The sequence below is a fragment of the Tachyglossus aculeatus genome, chromosome 12 (genome assembly GCF_015852505.1).
Source record: "Tachyglossus aculeatus isolate mTacAcu1 chromosome 12, mTacAcu1.pri, whole genome shotgun sequence".
Lineage (NCBI taxonomy): Eukaryota > Metazoa > Chordata > Mammalia > Monotremata > Tachyglossidae > Tachyglossus > Tachyglossus aculeatus.
Window position 1 is genome coordinate 16,061,447 of NC_052077.1, and position 23,149 is coordinate 16,084,595.

Sequence of the window (23,149 nt, forward strand, 5' to 3'; positions counted from 1 at the left end):
TTTTAGTATCTTCTTTCCCCACTAGGATTGTTAAGCTTCCTGAAGACAGGAACCAGAACATCTACTTACTCTACTGTAGACTCCTAAGAGCTTAGGGTAGTGTTCCACACATGATAGATGTTCAATAGTTGGTACTTAGAAGTAGTAGTAGTAATAGTATTTATTAAGTGTTTGCTGTGTGCAGAGCACTGTACTAAGCACTGGAAAATAACACACTGGTGGGAATTGGCTAAAATCCCTCTCCCTCAGCAGGGGGCCTCCCTTTGACCTCGATGAAATTTTTATAATTGGTTGCCTGGCCTTGTAAACCTTGGAGCCTACAAAAGGGAAAGAAAAGTCTTAGAAGTAAAGTTTTCTTTGTGAAATAAACCCAAATCAATAGCATGTATTTGATATAATTGTAGATACAAGAATGGATTTTTCAACCCCCCAAAAGGTGGATTCTAGAATCCCTCATCAGATTGTAGCTGTTTAAAGAAAACTGTGATAAGGACATAAGGCGTTTGACATTGGTCCCTTCAGCACCACTGGGGAATCAATAACCCAGGAATTTTGTTCTCAGTACTTCATTTCAAGTTCAATGGAAAATTATCCTCAAGAAAGTACCTCAGGAAGGTGCGTCTTGTACCTGCGGTGTCATTAAAGCTTGAATTCCCCCGCAGAAGAATAGGATATTGATTACTTTATTCAGAGTGTTTTGTGGACTAAACTACCCTGAAGTTTGAAATCTCAAGCCCAATCGACCCAAAAGAGTCACCTCGCATTTCCTACGTTACTGGGGAATGGTAAGAAGAAAATAAGGAATCCACAGGGAGATTCTCCCAAACTTCATTTTATCCAGAAATTTAAATAGTTATAGTATTTATTAATGCTTACTATGTGCTAAGTGCTGGGGTACATACAAGATTATCAGGTTGGACACAGTTGCTGTCCCACATAGGGCTTGCAATATATCTCATGTCCATTTTGCAGAACAGGAAACTGAGGGCCAGAGAGGTTAAATGACTTAAGGTCTCAGCAGGCCAGTGGCAGAGAAGGGATTTTTTTATGGCATTTACTAAGCGCTTACTATGTGAAAAGCACTGTTCTAAGCACTGGGGGGTTACACGGTGATCAGGATGTCCCATGGGGGGCTCACAGAATTAATCCCCATTTTACAGATGAGGTAACTGAGGCACAGAGAAGTTAAGTGACTTGCCCGAAGTCACACAGCTGACAATTGGTGGAGCCAGGATTTGAACCCATGACCCATGACTGGAACCCACGACTCCTGCCTCCTAGCCCTTTGCCCTTTCCATAGGTCACATACCTCTCTAGGAGACTTTTCCCTCCTTGGACAGATTTGATTTAACCACCTCTCCCGGCCTGTGCTCATCCTTGCTACCATCATTCTGCCTTGGAGAATTGCTCAGGAGCACCTGAGAGTGGAGAAGTCAAAGAGAGAAGCATTGTGGCTCAGTGGAAAGAGCCCGGGCTTTGGAGTCAGAGGTCATGGGTTCAAATCCCGGCTCTGCCAATTGTCAGCTGGGTGACTGTGGGCAAGTCACTTCACTTCTCTGTACCTCAGTTACCTCATCTGGAAAATGGGGATTAAGACTGTGAGCCCCCCATAGGACAACCTGATCATCGCCTTGTAACCACCCCAGCGCTTAGAACAGTGCTTAGCACATAGTAAGTGCTTAATAAATGCCTTTATTATTATTATTATTATTATTAAAGAGCAGGCAGCCAGAGGGAAAAGGAAGAAAATCAAGGATCACGGGTAATCCATCAACTGGATAAGCAATCACACCTCATCCTTTCCAAAAGCAGGACTAGCATCCTCCAGTCTCTAGGTGAGGGAACATAGTTGGAGGTACAAGTACCTCAGAATCTTGGAGGAGGTGCGGCTATCACTGAGCTCTGTCTTGGCTCCCTGAGGACATCAGCATTTTGAGGAACCCTGCAAAAAGTGCGATGGTATCGAGCTGGTGAGAAGAGAAATTAGCTCCCTGGACTTTGTACTCCTGCCAGGAGCCGAGCAAGAAGCAGCCACAGAAGCATGAACTCCGGGGACTGGATGGTAGAGGTGGCAAGAGCAGGAGAAAGTTTCTCTTCTCACTTGTTCTGCTTGCTGCTCTCCTCTCCCCTGGGAATGGATCTTTCCTCTGTGTGAAGAGGTGGGAGGGATGACAGGGAGAAACAAGGAGAGCTGGTATTATAGGAGAAACACAGAGGCTGAGGACTCCTGGGTTAAATCATTAGAGCCTCTGGAAAGTGGCACTGTGATTGCCACCATGGCATTAGAACCCTTTGAAGTCTCAGTTTTTTTAATTCATTACTTTAAGATGTTAATGTTGGACAGGCTAGATGAGAAGTGAATAGTTCCCCTTAATAATAAATAACAAAAAATCCCTTCTGTGGGGAAAAGTTCTCAGTCAGCCTGGAGGCACCACCCATCTGAAATTCATTTAAATGATTCTGGAAAAATCCAAAGTGCTTACTAAGCCTCACTGATGACCACTTAAAAATGACAAAAGAGGAATTAGGCAAACCCAGTCTTCCTACGATCAAATGGCATCTCCCAAGTCATTTTCACTGTAATCTAATCAGCACCGAAGTTTGAGATGATTGCTAATTTTCAGCGAGTGTCGCCAGAAGCGTCGCTGATTCCTTTGGAAGGAAACAAAAATGACTGGAAAAGAAAAGTCTGCCTCCTGCAGCCCCTGGAAAATTGAGTTGGATAAACCCTGCTTTCTGAGCATTCAGAAACCTTTTCTATGGCCAGTACTGGCAGGATTATCTAGTGGACAGAGCATGGGGTTGGGAGCCAGAGGACAAGGGTTCTAATCCTGGCACCACCACTTATCTGCTGTGGACGCTGGGCAAGTCACCTAACTTCTCTGTGCCTGGTTACTCACCTATAAAATGGACATTAAATCCCACTCCTTCCTATTTAGGCTGTGAGCATCATGTGGAAGAGGGACTGTGTCAAACCTGGTAATCTTATATCTACCCCTGCACTTAGTAGTGTGCATGGTACATAACAAGCGCTAAGACAACTTAAGCTGCCAAGTCATTCATTCATTCAATCGTATTTATTGAGCCCTTACTGTGTGCAGAGCACTGTTCTAAGCGCTTGGGAAGTACAAGTTGTCCCTGACCTATTGCGACACCAAGGACACATCTCTCTCTTAAGCGCTTAGTACAGTGCTCTGCACACAGTAAGCGCTCAATAAATACGACTGAATCTCTCCTAGAACACCCCACCTCCGCCCGCAATCATTCTGATTGTGTATCCATTGAGTTTTCTTGGTAAAAATACGGAAGTGGTTTACCTCTGCTGCCTTCCATGCGGTAAACTGGAGTCTCCGCCCTCGACTCTCTCCCATGTCGCTGCTGCCCAGTATGGGTGAGTTTTGCCTTGTAACAGATTGCCTTCCACTCGCTAGCCACTGCCCAAGCTAGGAATGAATGGATATGCCCCCGCTTGACTCTCTCTCCCCCGGCAGCAGAGACTGGTAGAGTACTGGAAACTCCCCAGATGAGATCCTGAGAGGGGGCTTAACAAGTACCACAATTAAATTAGGATAGCTGGACAAGGTCTGTCAATTAATTAGTGGTATTTACTGAGCACTTACCCTGTGCAAAGCACACTACTAGGCACTTGAAAGAGCACAATTCAATAATAATAATAATAATGGTATTTGTTAAGTGCTTAACTATGTGCCAGGAACTGTACTAAGCGCTAGAGCGGATACAAGCTGATCGGGTTGGACACAGTCCCTGTCCCACGTGGGGCTCACAGTCTCAATCCCCAATTTACAGATGAGGTACCTGAGGCACAGGGAAGTAAAGTGACCTGCCCAAGGTCACACAGAAGACAAGTGAAGCAGTGTGGCTCAGTGGAAAGAGCCAGGGCTTTGCAGTCAGAGGTCATGGGTTCAAATCCCGGGTCTGCCAATTGTCAGCTGTGTGACTTTGGGCAAGTCACTTAACTTCTCTGGGCCTCAGTTACCTCAACTGTAAAATGGGGATTAATACTGTGAGCCCCCTATGGGACAACCTGATCACCTTGTAACCTCCCCAGTGCTTAGAACAGTGCTTTGCACATAGTAAGCGCTTACTAAATGCCATTATTATTATTATTAAGTGGCAGAGGCAGGATTAGAACCCATGACATTCCGACTCCCTGGGCCAGGCTCTATCCACTATGTCATGCTGCCAATTCAATAGAGTTGGTAGATAAGTTTCCTGACCTCAAGGAATTTACAGTCTCTAGAGAAGCAGTGTGGCTCAGTGGACAGAGCACGGGCTTTGGAGTCAGAGTTCAGGGGTTCAAATCCTAGCTCCACCAATTGTCAGCTGTGTGACTTTGGGCAAGTCACAACTTCTCTGGGCCTCAGTTACCTCATCTGGAAAATGGGGATTAAGACTGTGAGCCCCCTGTGGGACAACCCCATCATCTTGTAACCTCCCCAGCGCTTAGAACAGTGCTTTGCACATAGTAAGTGCTTAATAAATGCCATTATTATTATTATTAGAGGGCAGCTTATACCTCAATACAGAGTGGGGAATGCCACTTGTGGCTATGTCATCAGCTGTGAAAGTTTCTGACCACCCATCTAGGGTGAAGGACAGGTTCAGCAGGAATCCCGAATGTACGCTAACACAGGAGGTGAAGACTGCGGCGGCTACCAAGTTGGCTACCTTGGCCACTGCCTGCTGACCTATGCTTTCACAGCCCAACACCGGTATTATGCTTTACTCACTCTCACTGCAAACAGCCCTGCCTGTATACCCACCTGTTAGACCACTGCCCGGGTGGGAACACCACCGCTAGAGATGTGAGCGGGGTCGTGAGGGAGAGGCACCGGCACTGTCATCGTCATCCTGGGGTCCCTCTTCCTTTGGGATCTTTGGTGACCTTTAGTCAGCCTTCTTCACTTCTCTGGCCCCGGTCAGTACAGATGCTGTTTGCGTGGAGTCTCCTGGAGAAATCCTTTGCTGACTTGGAGAAAGTCAGCGCCGAGAACGTGGGATGGGCTTCTTGGCTCCTCTCGGCCCAGCCTCTGGTTCTGAATCTTGTCCCTTCTTTGTTTTCCTCCCTGAAACGCCTTGCCAGGTGGTTCTGACCCTTACAGCTGTGAGCGGCTGCCCTGCTTTCTTTATTAACGGTGGCTGAACAAATTTCAGTGTTAAAAATAAACTGCAGAGCAGGCCAAGTGGGAAGTAAGAATTTACCAGGAAGCTGGGGAGCGGAAGGAATTAAGAGCCACGGCTTTGGTCTGCGTGTCTGTGAAATTGATTTGACTTAATATAGTTAATGCAAATGGGAATTGTATTGTGTGGATGCTTCTCTGGAGATCTTTTTTTTTTTTTTTTAAGAATGTGAGCCCATCTCCACACTGCTGTCCATTTTGCTCACTCCTGAATTCATACATATAAATCGGTTGTTTTCATTTTTTAAATAACAACTCTTATCTGCAATTTATAGCCTGGCATATGTATTGATAGACTCTAAGTGCCTGCCAATTTGGAATGAGATCAAAAATTGCTCTTATTTTCCTCTCAGCTAAAGTGTTGCCTTTTATCTTACTGCTCCGATTAAACATTTAGTTTTTTTTTTCAGCTTTCCTGGAAAACATTTTGTTGCAATAACCTTCTCAAAAAACATGCAGCCAGCGTTTCGTAAATGAGTCCTTCATTCCTTTATATGTGACATTGCTGTAACTAGGTCTTCAGAGTCCTCTGCACCGGAGTCTGGAAGATTCCCAAGATGATATGGCATTTTGCTTCCAAAGTGATGTTTCAAGATGGTGTCATAAAGACCTACCCAAATGGATTATAACCTTCTTCCCCTCTAAACAACTTCAGTTTTGGGTTTTTATAAGATCAAACTCAAAGCTATGTACTGTTGGTATATTGCTGTTTCCAGAACAATAAGTTTATTTTTTTCTTAAATGGTATTTGTTAAGGGCTTACTATGAGTGCCAGGCACTACAGTAATCACTGGGATAGACACAAGCTAATCAGGTGGGACACAGTCCCTGTCCCACAATGGGCTCACAATCCCAATCCCCATTTTACAGATGTGGTAACTGAGGCACAGAAGTTCAGGGACTTGCCCCAGGTCACACAGCTGGCAAGAGGTAGAACCAGGATTAGAACCCATCTCCTTCTGACTCCCAGCTCTGTGCTCTGTCCACTAGGCCACACTACTTCCTTTCAAGTAATTCCTTATTTTCAGCACAACTGGACCACATTTTCAGAGAACACATTTTCAGTATGGTCAATGGAAGGGAAGGAGGCCACCCTTCAGTTAGGACACCTGGACTCAAGTTCCAGATCTTTCACTTTCTGTCTAGTCTTGGGCAGGCAATGAAACCCTTCTGTCTCTACAGCTTCTTCACTAGAACAGTGGTAATGGTAACAACAGAAAGACTGCTTGGCCACAACTCCCTGATATGTCAGTGAGTTATAAACGACAAAAGAGATGTTGGTCAGTGAGCCGTAAAAGAAAGAACTGAGTAGAAGGAGTTTGGGGCAGAACTGCAGACTGACCAAAGGAAGTGAAGGAAAATCTGATAACCAACCTAATTTGCACATTCCCAGCTTAGGAGGATCCCAAGAGCTCTTCCACTCCATGGATGTCGTTGGTGAATTTTGTCAAGACAAGGGTCTGCTGGGTTTTTTTGACTTCGTTTCTTTCTTGGTCTATCCAATATATTCTCAGATTGCTACTGTAAGCTCCCTCTAGGCTATAAGCTCATCTGCTGTGTGACCTCCACCCGAAATGGAAGTAGTGCTTTATTTAATGGTGACCTGTGAGGGGGATGCAATGGTTTGGGAGAATCTGGGTTCAGGGGACCACCCTGGAGGAATGTTATAGTTTTAAGGGCTTGGGCAGATTTCTAACCCTCGCTGTTGGTCAAGTGGAATATCAGTGTCTCCACTTCAGGAGCTAACGTGGCCATTTGTCCGATACTGTACTGGACTGTCTTGATTTTTTGCCTGTTTTTTCCCCTGCCCAGCACAAGCACTGCAATGGATGCATATCCTCTGTTCTTACTTTTAGCAATCAGCCTCTCTCCCTCCACCTCCTCTGATGCTAAGTTCTGCGGAGTTGCGGGGTGGAGGGGGCAGAGGATAGGGTATACAAGAGATGGGCCTAGAACAAGAGAGGGGTCAGGAGTGCTGTTGGACTGCTCTGCGTTGTAAAACAGCCAACAGAATAGAAGCGGCATAGCTTAGTGGAAAGAACATGGGCTCCGCCACTTCTCTGCCGTGTGACCTTTGGGCAAGTCACTTCACTTCTCTCTGCCTCAGTTACCTCATCTGTAAAATGGGGATTTCAGCTGTGAGCCCCATGTGGGACAGGGACTGGGTTCAACCTGATTAGCTTTTATTTACCCCAGCACTTAGTTCACTGCCTGGCACATAGTAAGTGCTTAACAAATGCAATAAAAAAACTATTGTTGAAGGTGGGCAGCGGAATGGCTGGGTAAGGAGCTAGAACTATTTTTCCTAACAGGTATAGGGGCTAATGTTCTTTCACTGACACTACATTGGCTCAGCAGCCATTGGGCTTTCTGGAAGGGATCTGACTTCACTTCCAGGGATGGTATTTCTACCAACACCTGTTTGCGAAGCCAACCTATCAAAAGAGATGGCATGGGGCCTCAGGCCCCCACTCCACCCTCCCTAGCTTCTTCTGTGCCCTAACTTCCTCCCTCCTGCAGCTTTACACCCATGCACATAATAATAATAATAATAATAATAATAATAATAATAATAACTGGCATTTGTTAAGCACTTACTATGTGCAAAGCACTGTTCTAAGCGCTGGGGGGATACAATGTGATCAAGTTGTCCCACGTGGGGCTCACAGTCTTAATCCCCATTTTTACAGATGAGGTAACTGAGGCTCAGAGAAGTTAAGTGACTTGCCCAAGGTCACACAGCAGACTTGTGGTGGAGCGGGATTCGAACCCATGACCTCTGACTCCAAAGCCCGTGCTCTTTCCACTGAGCCACGCTGCTTCTCAGCCATGCTGCTTCTCTAATAATCGTAATCAACTATTTGACAATGGTCAGGTCAATGCTTGAGGAAGATAAGGCCAAGGAGTAAGGATTTGGATCTCTGGTTCGTTTTTGGCTTTCCCTCTGAATTTCCATCCTTCTCCAAGTAAATATGCTCTGCATCGATTATTATTGCCTGCAAATGCTATCTGTGAATTCCCTTGCAAAATTACTCAGTTTTACGACACTTCAAAAGATTTCTACATGGTTTCAATTCAAACCCTGGCCAGATTTCTTTAACCCCCTATTCCTTTTGAATGTTTTGAGAGGAGTAGGAGTGTTTATGCTCATTCTAAATATTTTAATAGATTTTCCAAATCTAACAGGTGGCCCCAGAGAAACGTTCAAGGTTCAAGTAAATTTGAGAGGAAATCTGCAAAAATGTTGAGTGTGACATAATTATGCTATGTTGTGTGTCCAGTCTGACACACATGGCCTAATGTGTGCCCGTGTGTGTGGTATCCACAGGGGCTTTGCCCTGGCCATTGAGCCTGTTATTGGGTAGGGACCGTCTCTCTGTGTTGCCAACTTGTACTTCGCAAGTGCTTAGTACAGTGCTCTGCACACAGTAAGCATTCAATAAATACGATTGAATGAATGAATGAATGAATGAATGAAATGGACATGACTGACACAGGGAGACACTAGCAGTAGACACCCCAGCCTGCTCTCAGAGGCTCTTTTAAAGCAGAAGTCTGGGATTGCATGAGAGAGAATCTAGAACAGTGCCAACTGTTACAAATAGCAAAGCAAATGACAATTGTTAAGTGCACACAGTGTGGAAGGACTGCCAACTACACATCACTCTTCGCATTTGCAACCCAAGCCCAAGGAGAAAACCTCGCCATCGTATCACCTCCAAACCCAAAGGGCAGCCATATGCATTTTTCATGGCATTTGGAAAGAGGGCACTAGTGTGTACTTGAGATCTGATGAATTATTTGGCTTTATTACTGAATTTCAACACCTCTCTCAGTATTATTTCAATTCATGATCCATGGGCAAGGTCAACTGCACACTTAAGGCAGAGTTTTATTTTTTTTCCTAGCAGCAAATTCATTATACGTATTAATACACTAGATGGGATTCATTTGCTATTCTGTCCTGCTGGCTTCAAGTTTTAAGGCTGTCAGAGGAACAAAGTGAGCAGTTGCCGATATCTATCTGAGTTCTTTATTTCTACCATAAAATTTTAAGCTTTTGATCTAACTTAGATCTCTAATGATCCACACAATCAAAAGGCTAAATCCTGCTATTCCATAGGAAATACCTGTGAATTTATTCACGGGAGCTGCTTAAACCTCTCAACTGCAGAGACCTCCGTGCTCAAATGCTCTAAACAGCATAATCGGGTCCAAGAAGGATTCTGGGTGGGCAGGCCATGTGAGTTCTGGGAATGGCAGGGGAAACAAAAACCTGCCTAAGAAAGCAGAGAGTCTGTCTGTAACAAAGGAGAGATTATAAAGAGGCTGAAGTCTGCTTTCTAGAGTGCATATCCACACCTTGATTCCCTCAATATAATATTCAGCTTGGCTTACCGGGGGTAGGGGCAGGTTGATGTCTGCGGCTGTTCCGGTCTCGGAGATATTCTGTTCCGAGAGCACAGTCTCCAACCACTCTCCCTATCGGATGACTCCCTGGGTACCACTGGGAACAGAAGGACCAAGTGAGGGCATGTGGATGGCTCAGTTCAACCCCTCACCACTACTCCAATACAATTTCAATGCATGTCTTCCTTATCTTTCTCCCGTTCATCACTGATATCAGAGCAATGCCCTTCTGAATGGCATTAGACCAGAAAGGGGGGACTGCTATAGTTTCATGAACATAGCGTGGGAGGGATTCTCTTTTCAAGTCATCCACGCTCATCGATAGAGCCTCCAGCAAATGTCATCTTTGAACCAAAGAATAACGCTACAGCTGATCCCATTGGTAGCTTTGTAAATCAAAGCCAGGCACTCGGCATAGAGAAATCAACCTCCACTAGGTAGGTGATGTCACTAGGGTTTTACTTTGAAGCAGACTATCAGAGTTAAGGTATTTGCTTGGCTTTGGACCACATTCCCTCCCCTTTGCCTGTATTTCCCTGAAGCTTTAAAGTCCCCAATTCCCTGATCTATTCTAAACAGACAAATCATTGGGATAAACATCTCATATCCAATCTTCTGAATCCTTTAAGATGGTTAAATTATTTTCTAAACATCTTCTGGGGATGACTTGTTAATAAAAATTTCAAGTTTCACAGTACAGTTAGGAGTAAAAATGGTAATTCCCCAAATGACATACACTGATTCCTGAAGACATGATTAAAGATATCAGACAATTAGAATTAAGGCTTATCTGGGAGCAAATAGGAAAATCAAGTGTCAATATCCAGCCCCATTGCACCCAACAGGCCCACTGAAACAATGGGTCTAGAGGGGAATGAAAGCAATATCCTTGTCAATTAACTCAAACCACTAAAAGGTACCCAAGGTAAATCCAAAACAAATGATTTGGTGTTCTCCCCACAAATTCATATATATATATATATATATATATATATATATATATATATATATATATATATATTTGCTTATCTCTCATCTTTGCTTTAAATTACTAAACACAGACCTACCTTAAAGCATGGTCTAGTGGAAGAGAATAGCCTGGGAATCAAAAGACTTGTTTTTGTTGGGGTTTTTTTATCAGTAGTATTTTTAAGTGCTCATATGTGCCAGGCACTATACTAAGTTCTGGGGAAAATTCAACATAAGCAGGTTGGACACAATCCATGTCCAACTTAGGGATCACAGCCTTAATCCCCATTTTGTTGTTGTTGTCTTATGGTGTCGAGTGACGTCTGACCCATAGCTACACTATGGACACATCTCTCCCAGAACACCCCACCTCCATCTGCAGTCATTCTGGTAGTGTATCCATAGAATTTTCTTGGTAAAAGTATGGAAGTGATTTACCACTGCCTCCTTCCGCACAATAAACCTGAGTCTCCGCCCTCGACTCTCTCGGATGCCGCTGCTGTCCAGCACAGGTGAGTTTTGACTTGTAGCACATTGTCTTCCACTCACTAGCCACTGCCCAAACTAGGAATGGAATGGAAATGCCGCTGCTTGACTCTCCCTCCCATAGTCGAGACTGGTAGAGTACTGGAAACTCTCCAGGGACGACCATGAGAGGCCAAAATAAATAAATTACAGATATTTAATAAATTACAGATTTGTTAAGTGCTTACTATGTGCCAGGCACCCTACTAAGCACTGGGGTAGGTACAAGATAATCGGGTTGGACACATCCTCTGTCCCACATAAGGGCTCACAGTCTTAATCCCCATTGTACAGATGATGTGAGGCACAGAGAAGAAGTGGAAATGTGTCTACCAACTCTGTTACACTGTGCCTGCACAAGCACTTTAGTTAAGTGCACATAGTAAGCGCTCAAAAAATACAACTGATCTCACTGTGGCATCATCTTCAATCTCCATTTTACAGATGAGGTAACTGAGGCACAGAAAAGGTAAGTGAGTTGCCCCAGGTCACACAGTAGACCAGTGACGGTGCTGGGATTAGAACCCAAGTTCTCTGATTCCCAGTCCTGTGCTCTTTCCACTAGGCCTCGCTGCTTCCTTAACCTCGACTCACTGCTTCTTGGGCATGTCACTCAACTTTATGCCTCATTTTCCTGATCTGTATAATGGGTATTAAATTCCTGTTCATCCTCCTATTCATACTGTTAGCCCCATGTGGGACAGGGAGACTGTCCAACCTGAGTATCTAGCATAGACCTCAGCATTTAGCACAGTCCTCAGCCCACAATGAGCACTTAAATACCACAATTATTATAATATAATCAGCCCATTCTACCTTCCCTTTGACACACCTATTGGTCTGCCGTCGCTGAGATGACTCCCTCCAAGGCTAAATTTTTCCCCTCCGGCAGCTGAAGCAGTTATTCCCTAAGTGGCACCCGCCTATCTGAAAATGCAACTCCACGCTCACCCTCGTCTTCCTCCCATGGGGCAACTTACGTGCTGGGGAGTTTAGGCTCATTAGATCATTCATTCTCAACACATTCCCTTGCGGCAGGTACGGAGGAAATTACTCTCTTTCCATTCTACAGATGGGAAAATGGGGTCAGTAGCCGAGCCAGGATCGGCCTTGTAGCCTTCCTGAACCCTTGTTCAGTAAATGTTAACCCTCATTATCATCATTCACAGTTAATTTTTGGTTATCATTAAGCCCTGCAGAGGTGAAGAAGAGTGCTCCGAATTTCACTGGGCTGCCTGGATCACTTTTCTAGAAAAAATTCTGTCCACATCTCCCCACTCGTCAAAAACTTCCAATGGTTGCCCACCCATAGCCACATCAAAAAACAACTTCTTCTGTCGGCTTGAAGGTATTCAGTTAGCTCTCCCCCTACTTTGTCACCTCGCTGACCTCCTATTACAGCCCAACCCCCACACTCCGCTCCTCTAATGCTAACATACTCCCTGTTTCTAGATCATGTCTGTTTTGCAGCCAACCCCTTTCCTGTATCCTACCTCTGGTCTGGAATGCCCTCTCTTCATATCCACCACTCAGCCCACCTTCAAAGCCATTCTAAAATCTCATATCATCATCATCAATCGTACTTATTGAGTGCTTACTGTGTGCAGAGCACTGTACTAAGCGCTTGGGAAGTACAAGTTGGCAACATATAGAGACAGTCCCTACCCAATAGTGGGCTCACAGTCTAAAAGGTCTTCCATGATTAAGCCCTCATTTCTGCTACTGGCCCTCCCTTCATCTATGCACTTGGATCTGTACTTCACATATGCACTTAATATTAACCACATCCTCAGCCCCACAGCGCATATTTCATTCATTCATTCAATCATATTTATTGAGCGCTTACTGTGTGCAGAGCACTGTACTAAGCACTTGGGAAGTACAAGTCGGCAACATATAGAGAAGGTCCCTACCCAATAACGGGCTCACAGTCTAGAAGGGGGAGACAGACAACAAAACAAAACATGTAGACAGGTGTCAAAATTGTCAGAACAAATAGAATTAAGGCTATATGCACATCATTAACAAAATAAATAGGAGTAAATATGTACAATTAAAATAAATAGAGTAATAAATCTATACAAATATATACAAGTGCTGTGGGGAGGGGAAGGAGGTAGGGTGGGGGGGATGGGGAGGAGGAGAGGAAAAAGGGGGCTCAGACTGGGAAAGCCTCTTGGAGGAGGTGAGTTCTCAGTAGGGTTTTGAAGGGAGGAAGAGAGCTAGCTTGGCCAATGTGTGGAGGGAGGGCATTCCAGGCCAGGGGGAGGACATGGGCTGGGGGTTGATGGTGGGACGGGAGAGAACGAGGTACAGTGCGGAGGTTAGTGGCAGAGGAGTGGAGGGTGCGGGCTGGGCTGGAGGAGAGAAGGGAGGTGAGGTAGGAGGGGGAGAGGTGATGGAGAGCCTTGAAGTTGATAATGAGGAGTTTTTGCTTGATTCATAGGTTGACAGGCAGCCACTGGAGATTTTTGAGGAGAGGCGTAACATGCCCAGAGCGTTATGCACACGTATGTACCTTATCCCTTATGCTCTGCCATTTCCCCTGCCTATAATTCTTTTGAATGTCTGTCTCCATCTCCCTCCCTACACTATAAGGTTCTTGTGGGCTGGGACCATACCTACCAACTCTGTTGAATTATACTCTCCCAAGAGGTTAATACAATGCTCTGTACCCAGTAAGTGCTCAATAAATACCATTGATCGATTGACTGAGAGCAGGGCATTCCTCTGATGACTGCAGCACTGAGTACAGAGCCTGACCGGCCCAAGAGTGACCACCCCACTACCTCAAGACCCTCGTGGAAACATGATTCAGAAGGACCTGGGTTCTAATCCCACCTCCACCACTTGTCTGCTGTGTGACCTTGGGCAAGTTACTTCACTTCTCTGGACCTCAGTTACCTCATCTGGAAAATGAGGATTAAGACTGTGAGCCCCAAGTGGAACAGGGACTGTGTCCAACCTGACTAGCTTATATCTAACCCAGCACATAGTGCAGTGCATGGCACATAATGAAATAATAATAATGATGGCATTTGTTAAGGGCTCACAATGTACCAAGCACTGTTCTAAGCACTGGGGGAGATACAAGTAATAAAGTTGTCCCACGTGGGGCTCACAGTCTTAATCCCCATTTTACAGATGAGGTAACTGAGGCACGGAGAAATTAAGTGAATGGCCCAAAGTCACACAGCTGACAAGTGACAGAGATGGGATTAGAACCCATGACCTCTGATTCCCAAGCTCAACAGATATCCTTATTTTTTTAAAAAAATCTACAAATCTCCACCTCTGACATAATCAGGTTCAGCCCATTAGATTTAAAGATTTCCATAAAACACTCACGTCAGCAAAGCACTGGTGATGCAAATTCTGTTCACTGTGAAATGCATATGCTCAGTAGTCCCCATTCCAGAGGAACAATAATACCCTGACCACAGGCTGATCCTTTGGAGGCACCAAAGATGGGAGCCAGGCCGAAATTAATTGGAAAAGGAACCCATATTACTGCTATCAAATTGAAAAAAGAAAAATGTTTCAAGTACAGGAAACTATGGGGATTTAGAATGGATCCAAACAAACTCTTCTTACTACTTTGGTTCTACAACTCAAATAGATATACAATAAACTAAAGAGTCTGTGTGTGACAGAGAAGTTATAATACTAATCATTTCAAATTTTCAAAAGTCACTAAACAAAAGCCCTAAAGAAATGGGTATATTTTTGTTGGGAAGGTGGCAGTTATTTTCTACTTCATTGCTTCCTCAGGATAATAGCACTTAAAGGAGAATATTTTTAAGCAAACACAAATCTACCTTATTGCAACATAAACTTATTCAATAACTATGGTTGAGAATAAAAGTATTCTAGTCTTCTGAAAGTATCATTTCAGTAATTCTCATTCCTGCCAGTACTTCAGAAGCTTTTCTAGCTAATACTACTTTTATGAAAATGAACAAATGTTTATCAGAAATAGAGGAAAAAGTCAGAAACATAAAAAATAAAATTCACATTTATTTAAACAAAAATATACACACAGTGTACAATGGGTATGGTTTACACACAACAAAACAAAAATGGTAGCTCCTAAAACACAAAGAGAGGAATCAACCCAGATTTCTGTGCTTCATTCTCTAGGGAATAAAGACACATCGTCACTTCAACGCAGAACAGTCACTGTACAAGGAGAAATCAAAGGTCAGAGCAACCTTTGGTAAGTACCACTAAGATCTGAAAAGTTGATAGAATTATAAAAATAAGTGACCCAGAAGAAAATTCATTTGTACAAAAGGATGTGCATGGGAAGTGGAAAAGGTACATCGAGGAATTACGTGATAAGTTGGAGGTGACTACACTTACCTATAAATGTGGTAGATTAGTCTTCCAATTTTCAAGCAGTTGACCAATTCCTTCCATTAACCACAGTACTTAAATAGCCTCTCAAGATTACAAACATCACACAAAGGGAGGAAAAATGCAGGAACTCCATCCAAGGATGAACAGACTTAACCAGTGTAGATATGGCCAGAATTAGAGGTCCAGGTGGACAGCTCCCACCAATTTGGGACTTCCAAGCCTGGAGGGGGGTGTAAATTTGGCACTTTCAAAGGGAGCATGGCTCTCTCAGGCTGCTGTGGATGCAGCATTCCTTTAGGCACTTCTGGTCTGAGACTGATTATTCTCTTCCCAAAGCACCGAAGTGATTACCAGCAGTGCAGGAGCCAGGTACTGATAATTGCCAGGGGCAAGAAACATGGTGGCAAGAGTGGCTGCCAGTTTCACACACTGACAAAGTATTTCTCATCTTATTTGAACATTTCAATCTAAATTCCTGGTGGAAACCCCTAAATCATTCCCAAAGAACATGAATGTCAAACACCTGCTCTGATCTCGCGATCGCCAATTGATGCGATCCAAAGTTACAGAAATGCTAAACGTGTCTTAAAGACTGTTTTCGAATGGGAATTACCAAGTGATTTATGGGGATGCTACTTGATTTATCTGCAACATTTGACTTAACAGGTTTGTTTTATTTTCCCATTTTCAAGGTGGATATTATGTCCTAGAGAACATCTGTTTGGATGCACAGCTCCCCTTTTAAACCTACCAGAGAAACAAAATATACAGTCCACAGCTAATGCTCCTGCACCTCCCTTTATATAGCAAAGCAGCATAAATATAGAGAAAGCATGTTTTGGGGGGGTTGCAGATGGATTGAATTGATGTAGAATCATTTCAAAATGGCCCATAAACTACACAAATCACTCCGAAAAATCATTCTTTTCTGTAGCCCATCATTTTTAAAGCCTCACATCTAGTAGGAATGCCTTGTGTTCAATATGTTCATTCCACTTCGTAACTGCTGAACACAGATTTTCCCAGACCAGCTTTTAAACCAAGTGATAAAAGTTAATTTATTTCCTAAGAGATTACAAAAGGCAACCCATATATTGAGTTAAACAAATGATATATTGCACTTCTTGGAACTCAAGCATCTAAAACATCTGTGATGATTTAGCATGCTGCCAGAGTTTAATTTGCTTAAACCAACAGTTTAGGTTTAGATTGATCGGTATTTATTGGAACTTGGGCAGAATAATGTTTTTTAAAATGTCCTAATTTTAGTAAATGCCAAAAATACAAACATAAAAATTCATACTAAAAAGAACTTTCAGTAATGCTCTGATTCAGCTAATATCTTTTGGCTTCTGTTTTGTGCTTATATTGCTAGTTTGCTCATTGCAAATCTATACAGCTAATACTTGCCTTGCACAGAATTCAGAGAAGGGTAAGTGTCTAAGCTGATCACTATCTTGTGATCATTCAATGGTGGACAAAAATAACAATGAAACCATAAATAAATACTCCATCAGGGCCTCTTACCATTCCAGGACAGAGCAAAAACATCTCCCTCACCCCTGATTAGGAGTCTCATTTCTCTGGCAGATGACTCAATCCTAAACACATTTTGCAGTAGAGTAATTTAGGGATGATTTTACAAGAATTGTATTTGGTTACACAACATTAAATAAGTTAACACTTTGTCAGCACAAATGGCATGAGTGCCAATCTGAGTACAGCAGAAATATTAACACAAGTTGCACTTTGTGTTCTTTGGGAGAAAGGTGCTATGTAAAAACAAAGTGTAACCTGTCTCATTATTAGTGCTCTGAGTCTTGTTTCTGGAAGCCTTCTTGATTTACTTTGGGGGAAAAAAGAAGAAATGACTTTCTCCTTCTCCATCAAAACGTAAATGAACGTAGCTTTGTTTGGAGTGTATTCTGAGAAGTGGAAGTGTAAAACATAACCTCACCTCTTATAATAAGCAAGGAAATAGGGATGTCATCTGGCATCCTTTCATCCAATGATGCACTGCCTCATTGCAAATGCAGACCAGAGTACTACTTGGGAGTGCTGTGAAAGAACAGCTTTAAAAATATTCTACTTGGGATTTACTTCTCCACTTGAAGTCTGAATCCAAGAAATAGGCTTTCTGAGGAGGGAAAGAGTTTGAAATGGCTATCAACTATAGTATAATGCAATTGCTGAAGTTTGGAATTTTCTTTTTAAATTTGTTTTCTCTATCCTAGAAAATGTGACCCCACCTGAAAAAACATCATACTAGTCTAAGTAACCACAGAACATTCAGAGATTGCTTGAAATCCAAATGCGTTACTGTACAACTGGCATTGGGTGGTCAGAATTTGGGATGAAATTATCAGAGTAGATTTTTAAAAAATAAAAGTTTTTCAAAGATAGGTCTTGCACGGGTTTCACAGAAATACAGTTTCACTATTTTAAAAAGAAAATTAAGTAAAGCATTCTTAAGCTGATCTAATTTTTTAAGGCCTTTGGAACCTGGACTATAACACCATGCTACGTGCATGGTACTAGAAAATATAGCGGTGGTTTATGTTTTAAATCTCAGAGATTTACTACAATAACTGCCAGCCATAGAAATGTAATGCCTTCACATGATTTCAGTTCAACATTCTTGCGAGAGCCTGGGGCATTAGAGAAAAGGTCAATAAGATTTGGTTAAAAAATTGGTTGGATCCAACTTTCTGTTAGGAAGGATATCCTGTAGCTGTGAAATATTCAGCAAGGGTGACATTAACCGGTAGACTAAAGTGACCCTGAGAGTCTTCAGCTTATCGATCAAAACTCTAAAAAGGGCTTACATGGCTCTGGCTGCAAAGATCAAAAATGATTCTGTGAAAATAAATATATTCATTCCCGTAGAATAAATTGCATTCCAAGACTCTACCAGGAGTTTATGAATCTAAATGTGCAAATAGCTAGATGCTACTTCAGGCACTAGGCTATTACAAAAATACTAAAGACCTTCCATTTTGTTTATGGAAGAGCAAAGAAATATTTAATAGATGATAACGATATATGCTTTTCCAAATAATCATTCTGGTCTACTGAGAAAACAAGAATGTCTTTAGAATTCAAATGAAAATAAAAGTTATTTCAGTTTACCATGTAAATAATATTGCACATTTTCAATAAGGTGTCCTAATTGTTTGTACTTATGCCAGAATAAAGAGAGAATAACATTAAGAAAAATTATGTACCATAATGATGTCTAGGAAGCAATTGCTAGTTACTACACTGAGTTTTGTCCCTTTCAATGATTCTAAGATCTGAGAGCCAGTAGCCTCTTGAAAACTCTTACTTTGGCTTTTACCATCTTTCTCTCAAATTCTTTCTATAGTTGACATTGAATCAGATTATTGTTGCTCCTGTCTTAAGCCATCATAAAGTGTTACTGCTGGGTGCTAGGAAACAAATACTAAATTTCATTTCGGAAGTGGTTTCAAAGTAAACCGAAGAAATAGACTATGCATTCTGTACTCAAACACATACACGGGTTGTTCATGTAGAAAGACTCTGGGAAGCTTTCTGAAAAGACACGGCCCCTTAGAAACACCTTTCAACTGCCTCTCCTTGGTTGTTTGGAAGCAACTCTTCTGAAACACAAATGTGACACTGTCTCTCTTTGAGAAGGATAGATTACCTATTAGATTACATGTTATATTATAGATGGATTACCACCTAAATGAAAAGACAAGGGGATCTGATGGCTGCTGAGAAGCAAGCACTGTCCTCTATTTTGGTTGGAAGAACAGCACATGGAGAAATGCCAAATGTTTCCAATGACACCAGACACTGGAAGACCTAATGACCATAAGGTTTCATTGGTTTCAAATGAACTTTGATTCCCAACTCATACTGGGCACTGTTCATATCTGTCTCTTAGGGGAGATTACCTCTTACTGAAGTATATTCCGTTTTCCTGTAGCAACCTGTTTGGTCTGAAAGGCTCTTATCCGAGTACCATTGATTGTTGTCACTGAGTTAAAGATACGGTGGCTCGTGTGATGCAGTAATTTATAGTCTTTGGCACAGAGAATGTTCAACACGGCATCTCTGGGGATACATTTTTTTTCCAAATGCCTGCCCACAGTAATTTTTAATTTCTAACTCCATCTGTTCAAACCCAATTCAATCAATTCCTAGACTTCTTTCAACGCCCCTCACCCCCGCCATCCCAATTCATGACATAACAAAGCAATGTGCATATTAAAACAGTTGTGTGTTCCTGATGACCATTTTGTAAAACTTAGGTATCAGCTTTTCCATATGTCCCCTCTGGAGGTCTGTAGTACTTGGGGAAAGCCATCAGTTGTAGCATGTTGAATGCATACTTTCTGCATTTGATATTCTTCAGTACATTCTCTATGCGGCATCCTTCTCTGGTGAAAGGGGAAAAAGTACAACTTCATGAAACACCGAATAAATAAATATGTTTTATTTGTTCAATGCAGAGTTGCAGCAACAGTCGAAGTAAAAATAACAAAGATTCAACTCTACATTTTCTTTTTCACAAGTGATGATACATCTTACAAAATTAAATCCAAGGCCAGGCCCAATACTATTGTTGTCCTCAGAGAGAGTGGGTGATTTTCTCTTTTCCCTTGATGTATATATATATCTATATCTATATCTATGTATAGAGATTATATATAGATATATATATATATCTATATATAGGCTTTTAATAAACTTTTCAAATATAATTTACTCCACAATACAGTTTTACTTAAGTTTCAGAAATATATTTGCCTTTAAATCTTTTTGATAAATGAACATTTTAAAACACATTAAAATCTAGATGTAGCCCTAAGGATGCGGGTTCTAGGAATAAGGCATTTATTAAGTCTGGCCCTACAGATTTGTAAAGGAAAGTTTCATCTCTACTTTATTTTTTAGCTTTGCAATGAAAACAAAGAGGAAATGGCTTTCCAAACAGCCTGATCCAAGTCTCTGGGTTATAAAGGAGGGGGGCAAAGGGGAGGCTTGCTCACAGACGGTACAAAAGTCACGAGTGCCAAAATGGTGCAGCAAGACACGAATGAGACTTGGTTAAAAATAAGAGAAAAGTGTCTCGAAAGCCAAATCAACAAGTGCAACAGTTACCAAGAGGTTAATTTAATTACAAAACAGAACTTATTTTATATATCTATACGGGTACTTGACAAATGGGTTAGCTGGAGCAAACTCAGAACATAACCTATTGGTTAAACCAAACAGAAGATCCTGTCAGCAGATGGCAACAATGAAAAAAGCACAATGGAAATTCATTCTACAAAGTCCCACATTTATAGGACTTGTTTCAGGGTCTGACTGTGTTGTGCAAATTCACTTTCAATACACGTAATTCATTTACTGTCCAGAAGAGTGAGGTTCAGAATTTCAAGCTTTCAGGATCTGATTTTGTCTCATTGGAAAGACATTAATATAAATGATCTTTCTTGATCTTTCTTTGAGCTAGTTACAGTGGGAAAAGCTTTTCCATGAACAAAAAGAGCAAAGTAATTCACGTAATGCATAGTACTTCTTTGATTTAAGGATAAACAAACAAAAACACTGTACAGTTCAACCATTTGTATTTTCAGTTCTGTGGATCTGAAAATGTAGAAATATTACAGCATATCTTAAATTTAAAGTTTGTTGCTGTTTGTAGAAAAGAAAGGAACATAAAAGTGAAGCTTATTGGTATTTGGCTAATAGTAAAGCAAGACTTAAAATAAGCCACACAACCAGCAGGTGTGAGCTGACAAGCAGCAAGGCGACAGGATAGAAGTGACGAGAAGTTGGCTTGTTATCAGTTAGACAGCCTGTCTCGGGATCATCCGATTCATTCAGTGCTCCCTGGGTTTGTCTGCTGTTAAACAGGGGAAGTCAGGAAAAAACAGAAGAGTAGAGAATTCACACAGCAAAGCAAGTCAACACTTAGTGTATTCTGACATCCACAAGACATTACACTGAACAGAAAATCTAGGTGGAGAGTTTATGCAAATTCATTCCAAATGCAGCATTTATATTCTGTTCTGTACTAGAACGACAGGCAGCCCCAAATAACTAATGCTTTCCGTCTCCCGGAAGGAAAGTGAGAAAGGGAGAAACAACTGGATGATATTTAACATGGGCTGAATCTACATGTATATTTAGAAGCAAAGACTTATATTAGCACAAATGAATTAGATTGGTGAGAGAGAGAAATAATTTGATAAATGCATACTTGGGGAAAAAAACAAAACCAGGAAACACAATGTAGTAAACTGATGTCTCTGGTGCATTTCTTTTTTAGTTCACCAAGGCCCAGAACTGGCTTCATAGCGGAGTAATGGGTTTGAAGCCAACCAAATGATTTTTTTTAATGATATTTTAAACATGACAGATCTGACATTCCATCTTCGCTGTTCAAAGAGTATGGTTGACAACCCAGGGTAAACCCCACCCTACCAGTTCCGTTCCTGACACTTGACATGCATGTTATATATATTTTATTGTGATCATCTGTGGTTTACGTGATGTAACCTGGAGTCCTGATCTGGCAAACTATCTGAATTTACAAAGTCATATCTTCCTGATGGAATTTAAATTATACGTTTGGGTCTAATTGAGGAAAGGGAAACTATGGGCATTTAATCAGCCATTATTAACCAATTATTAGTTTCCCCAGCCTGGTGAGGAAGTAGCAGGGAAAGATGGAAATGGCAAAGAATAACCCAGTTCCAAAAGGAAGAAAATAAAAAGCCTCACCCCTAAATAGTGGATGTCGATCATTTTCATTGCTCTATGGGATCCTGTTGGGGTAACCCCCCCACCCCATCTCCCTGGAGAGAAGTCACTGGAAGATAGATTTCATTTCCTTATGAATGATGTCATGTTGGAGCTATATAACACTAGCTAAAACTGGGCAAGCTGCAGTAGTGTGCTGCAGAAGGCTGATCTCTCCACTACCACCCTCTGAGCTTTTCTAAGCTCCCTGCCCCAAAGTGCTGCTTGTTTTTTCCAAAGCTTCCCCAGCCCTGGAATACCTTTGCCATATACAAATCCCTCAGCTGCAGGGGCTCTCTCATCGATCAGTCTATCGATGGTACTTATTGGGTGCTTTACTGCGGTCAGAGCAGTATAGAAAGGTCACTGTGTACAGAAGTAACTAAAGGGTTTGTGGAAAACAGATCAGATATATGAAAGCTTGAAGGAGGAAGGTGTTGGAGCCATCCAAATTGTTACCCTGCAAAAAAAGAGGGTATATGCCTCAGTTTTCCATTTGGTATATCAGCAGGGATTATGGGAACTGGGGTAAGAGGAAATAGGGGAACCAGTCTCCAGGTAACAAAACTGTCTTTAAGAGAGGAGCTGCAAGAGGTCTTTATCATATCTTTAGGCCATGTCAGGCCTAAAGGACAGAGAGAGGCTATGTCAGTTAGGACTGGTCTCCAAAACTGCAGTTATTATTTTCTATTTAAAAAAAAGAAACATAAAAACCCTCCCATAAAAAATCCAACATCAACTAATGGGACCTCTCTAATAATCCAGAACAGAGGACAGCCTTAAAGTGTGCCAGCCTTTAAAAAGTTAAATGGAAAGCTGAAATAATTTATAACATTTATATGGATAATTGACAATAAAATAGCTATAGTCAGAGGTTTTTGTTTGCTTTGATTTGAATTATGTGCTGA

At 42.0% G+C, this 23,149-nt stretch overlaps 1 protein-coding gene and 1 non-coding gene across 3 annotated transcripts in view; both read right to left on the reverse strand.

Annotated features, from left to right (window-relative positions):
- Window positions 1-11,102: 11,102 nt before the first annotated feature.
- On the reverse strand, window positions 11,103-11,240 carry LOC119935892. Its single transcript, XR_005453490.1, has one exon. It is a non-coding gene; the product is annotated as a small nucleolar RNA SNORA7 (small nucleolar RNA).
- Window positions 11,241-16,679: 5,439 nt separating this feature from the next.
- Window positions 16,680-23,149, reverse strand: part of INPP4B (inositol polyphosphate-4-phosphatase type II B) — a 514,133-nt gene continuing 507,663 nt past the window's right edge. Inside the window, exon 27 of one of the 2 annotated variants that reach the window (XM_038755090.1) lies at window positions 16,680-19,870. In XM_038755090.1, the coding sequence (XP_038611018.1) occupies window positions 19,738-19,870 (133 nt within the window). In that variant the 3' untranslated portion in view covers window positions 16,680-19,737. Of the gene's footprint in view, window positions 19,871-21,111; window positions 21,343-23,149 lie in introns of those variants that run through there. The other variant, XM_038755091.1, reaches the window with a different exon arrangement.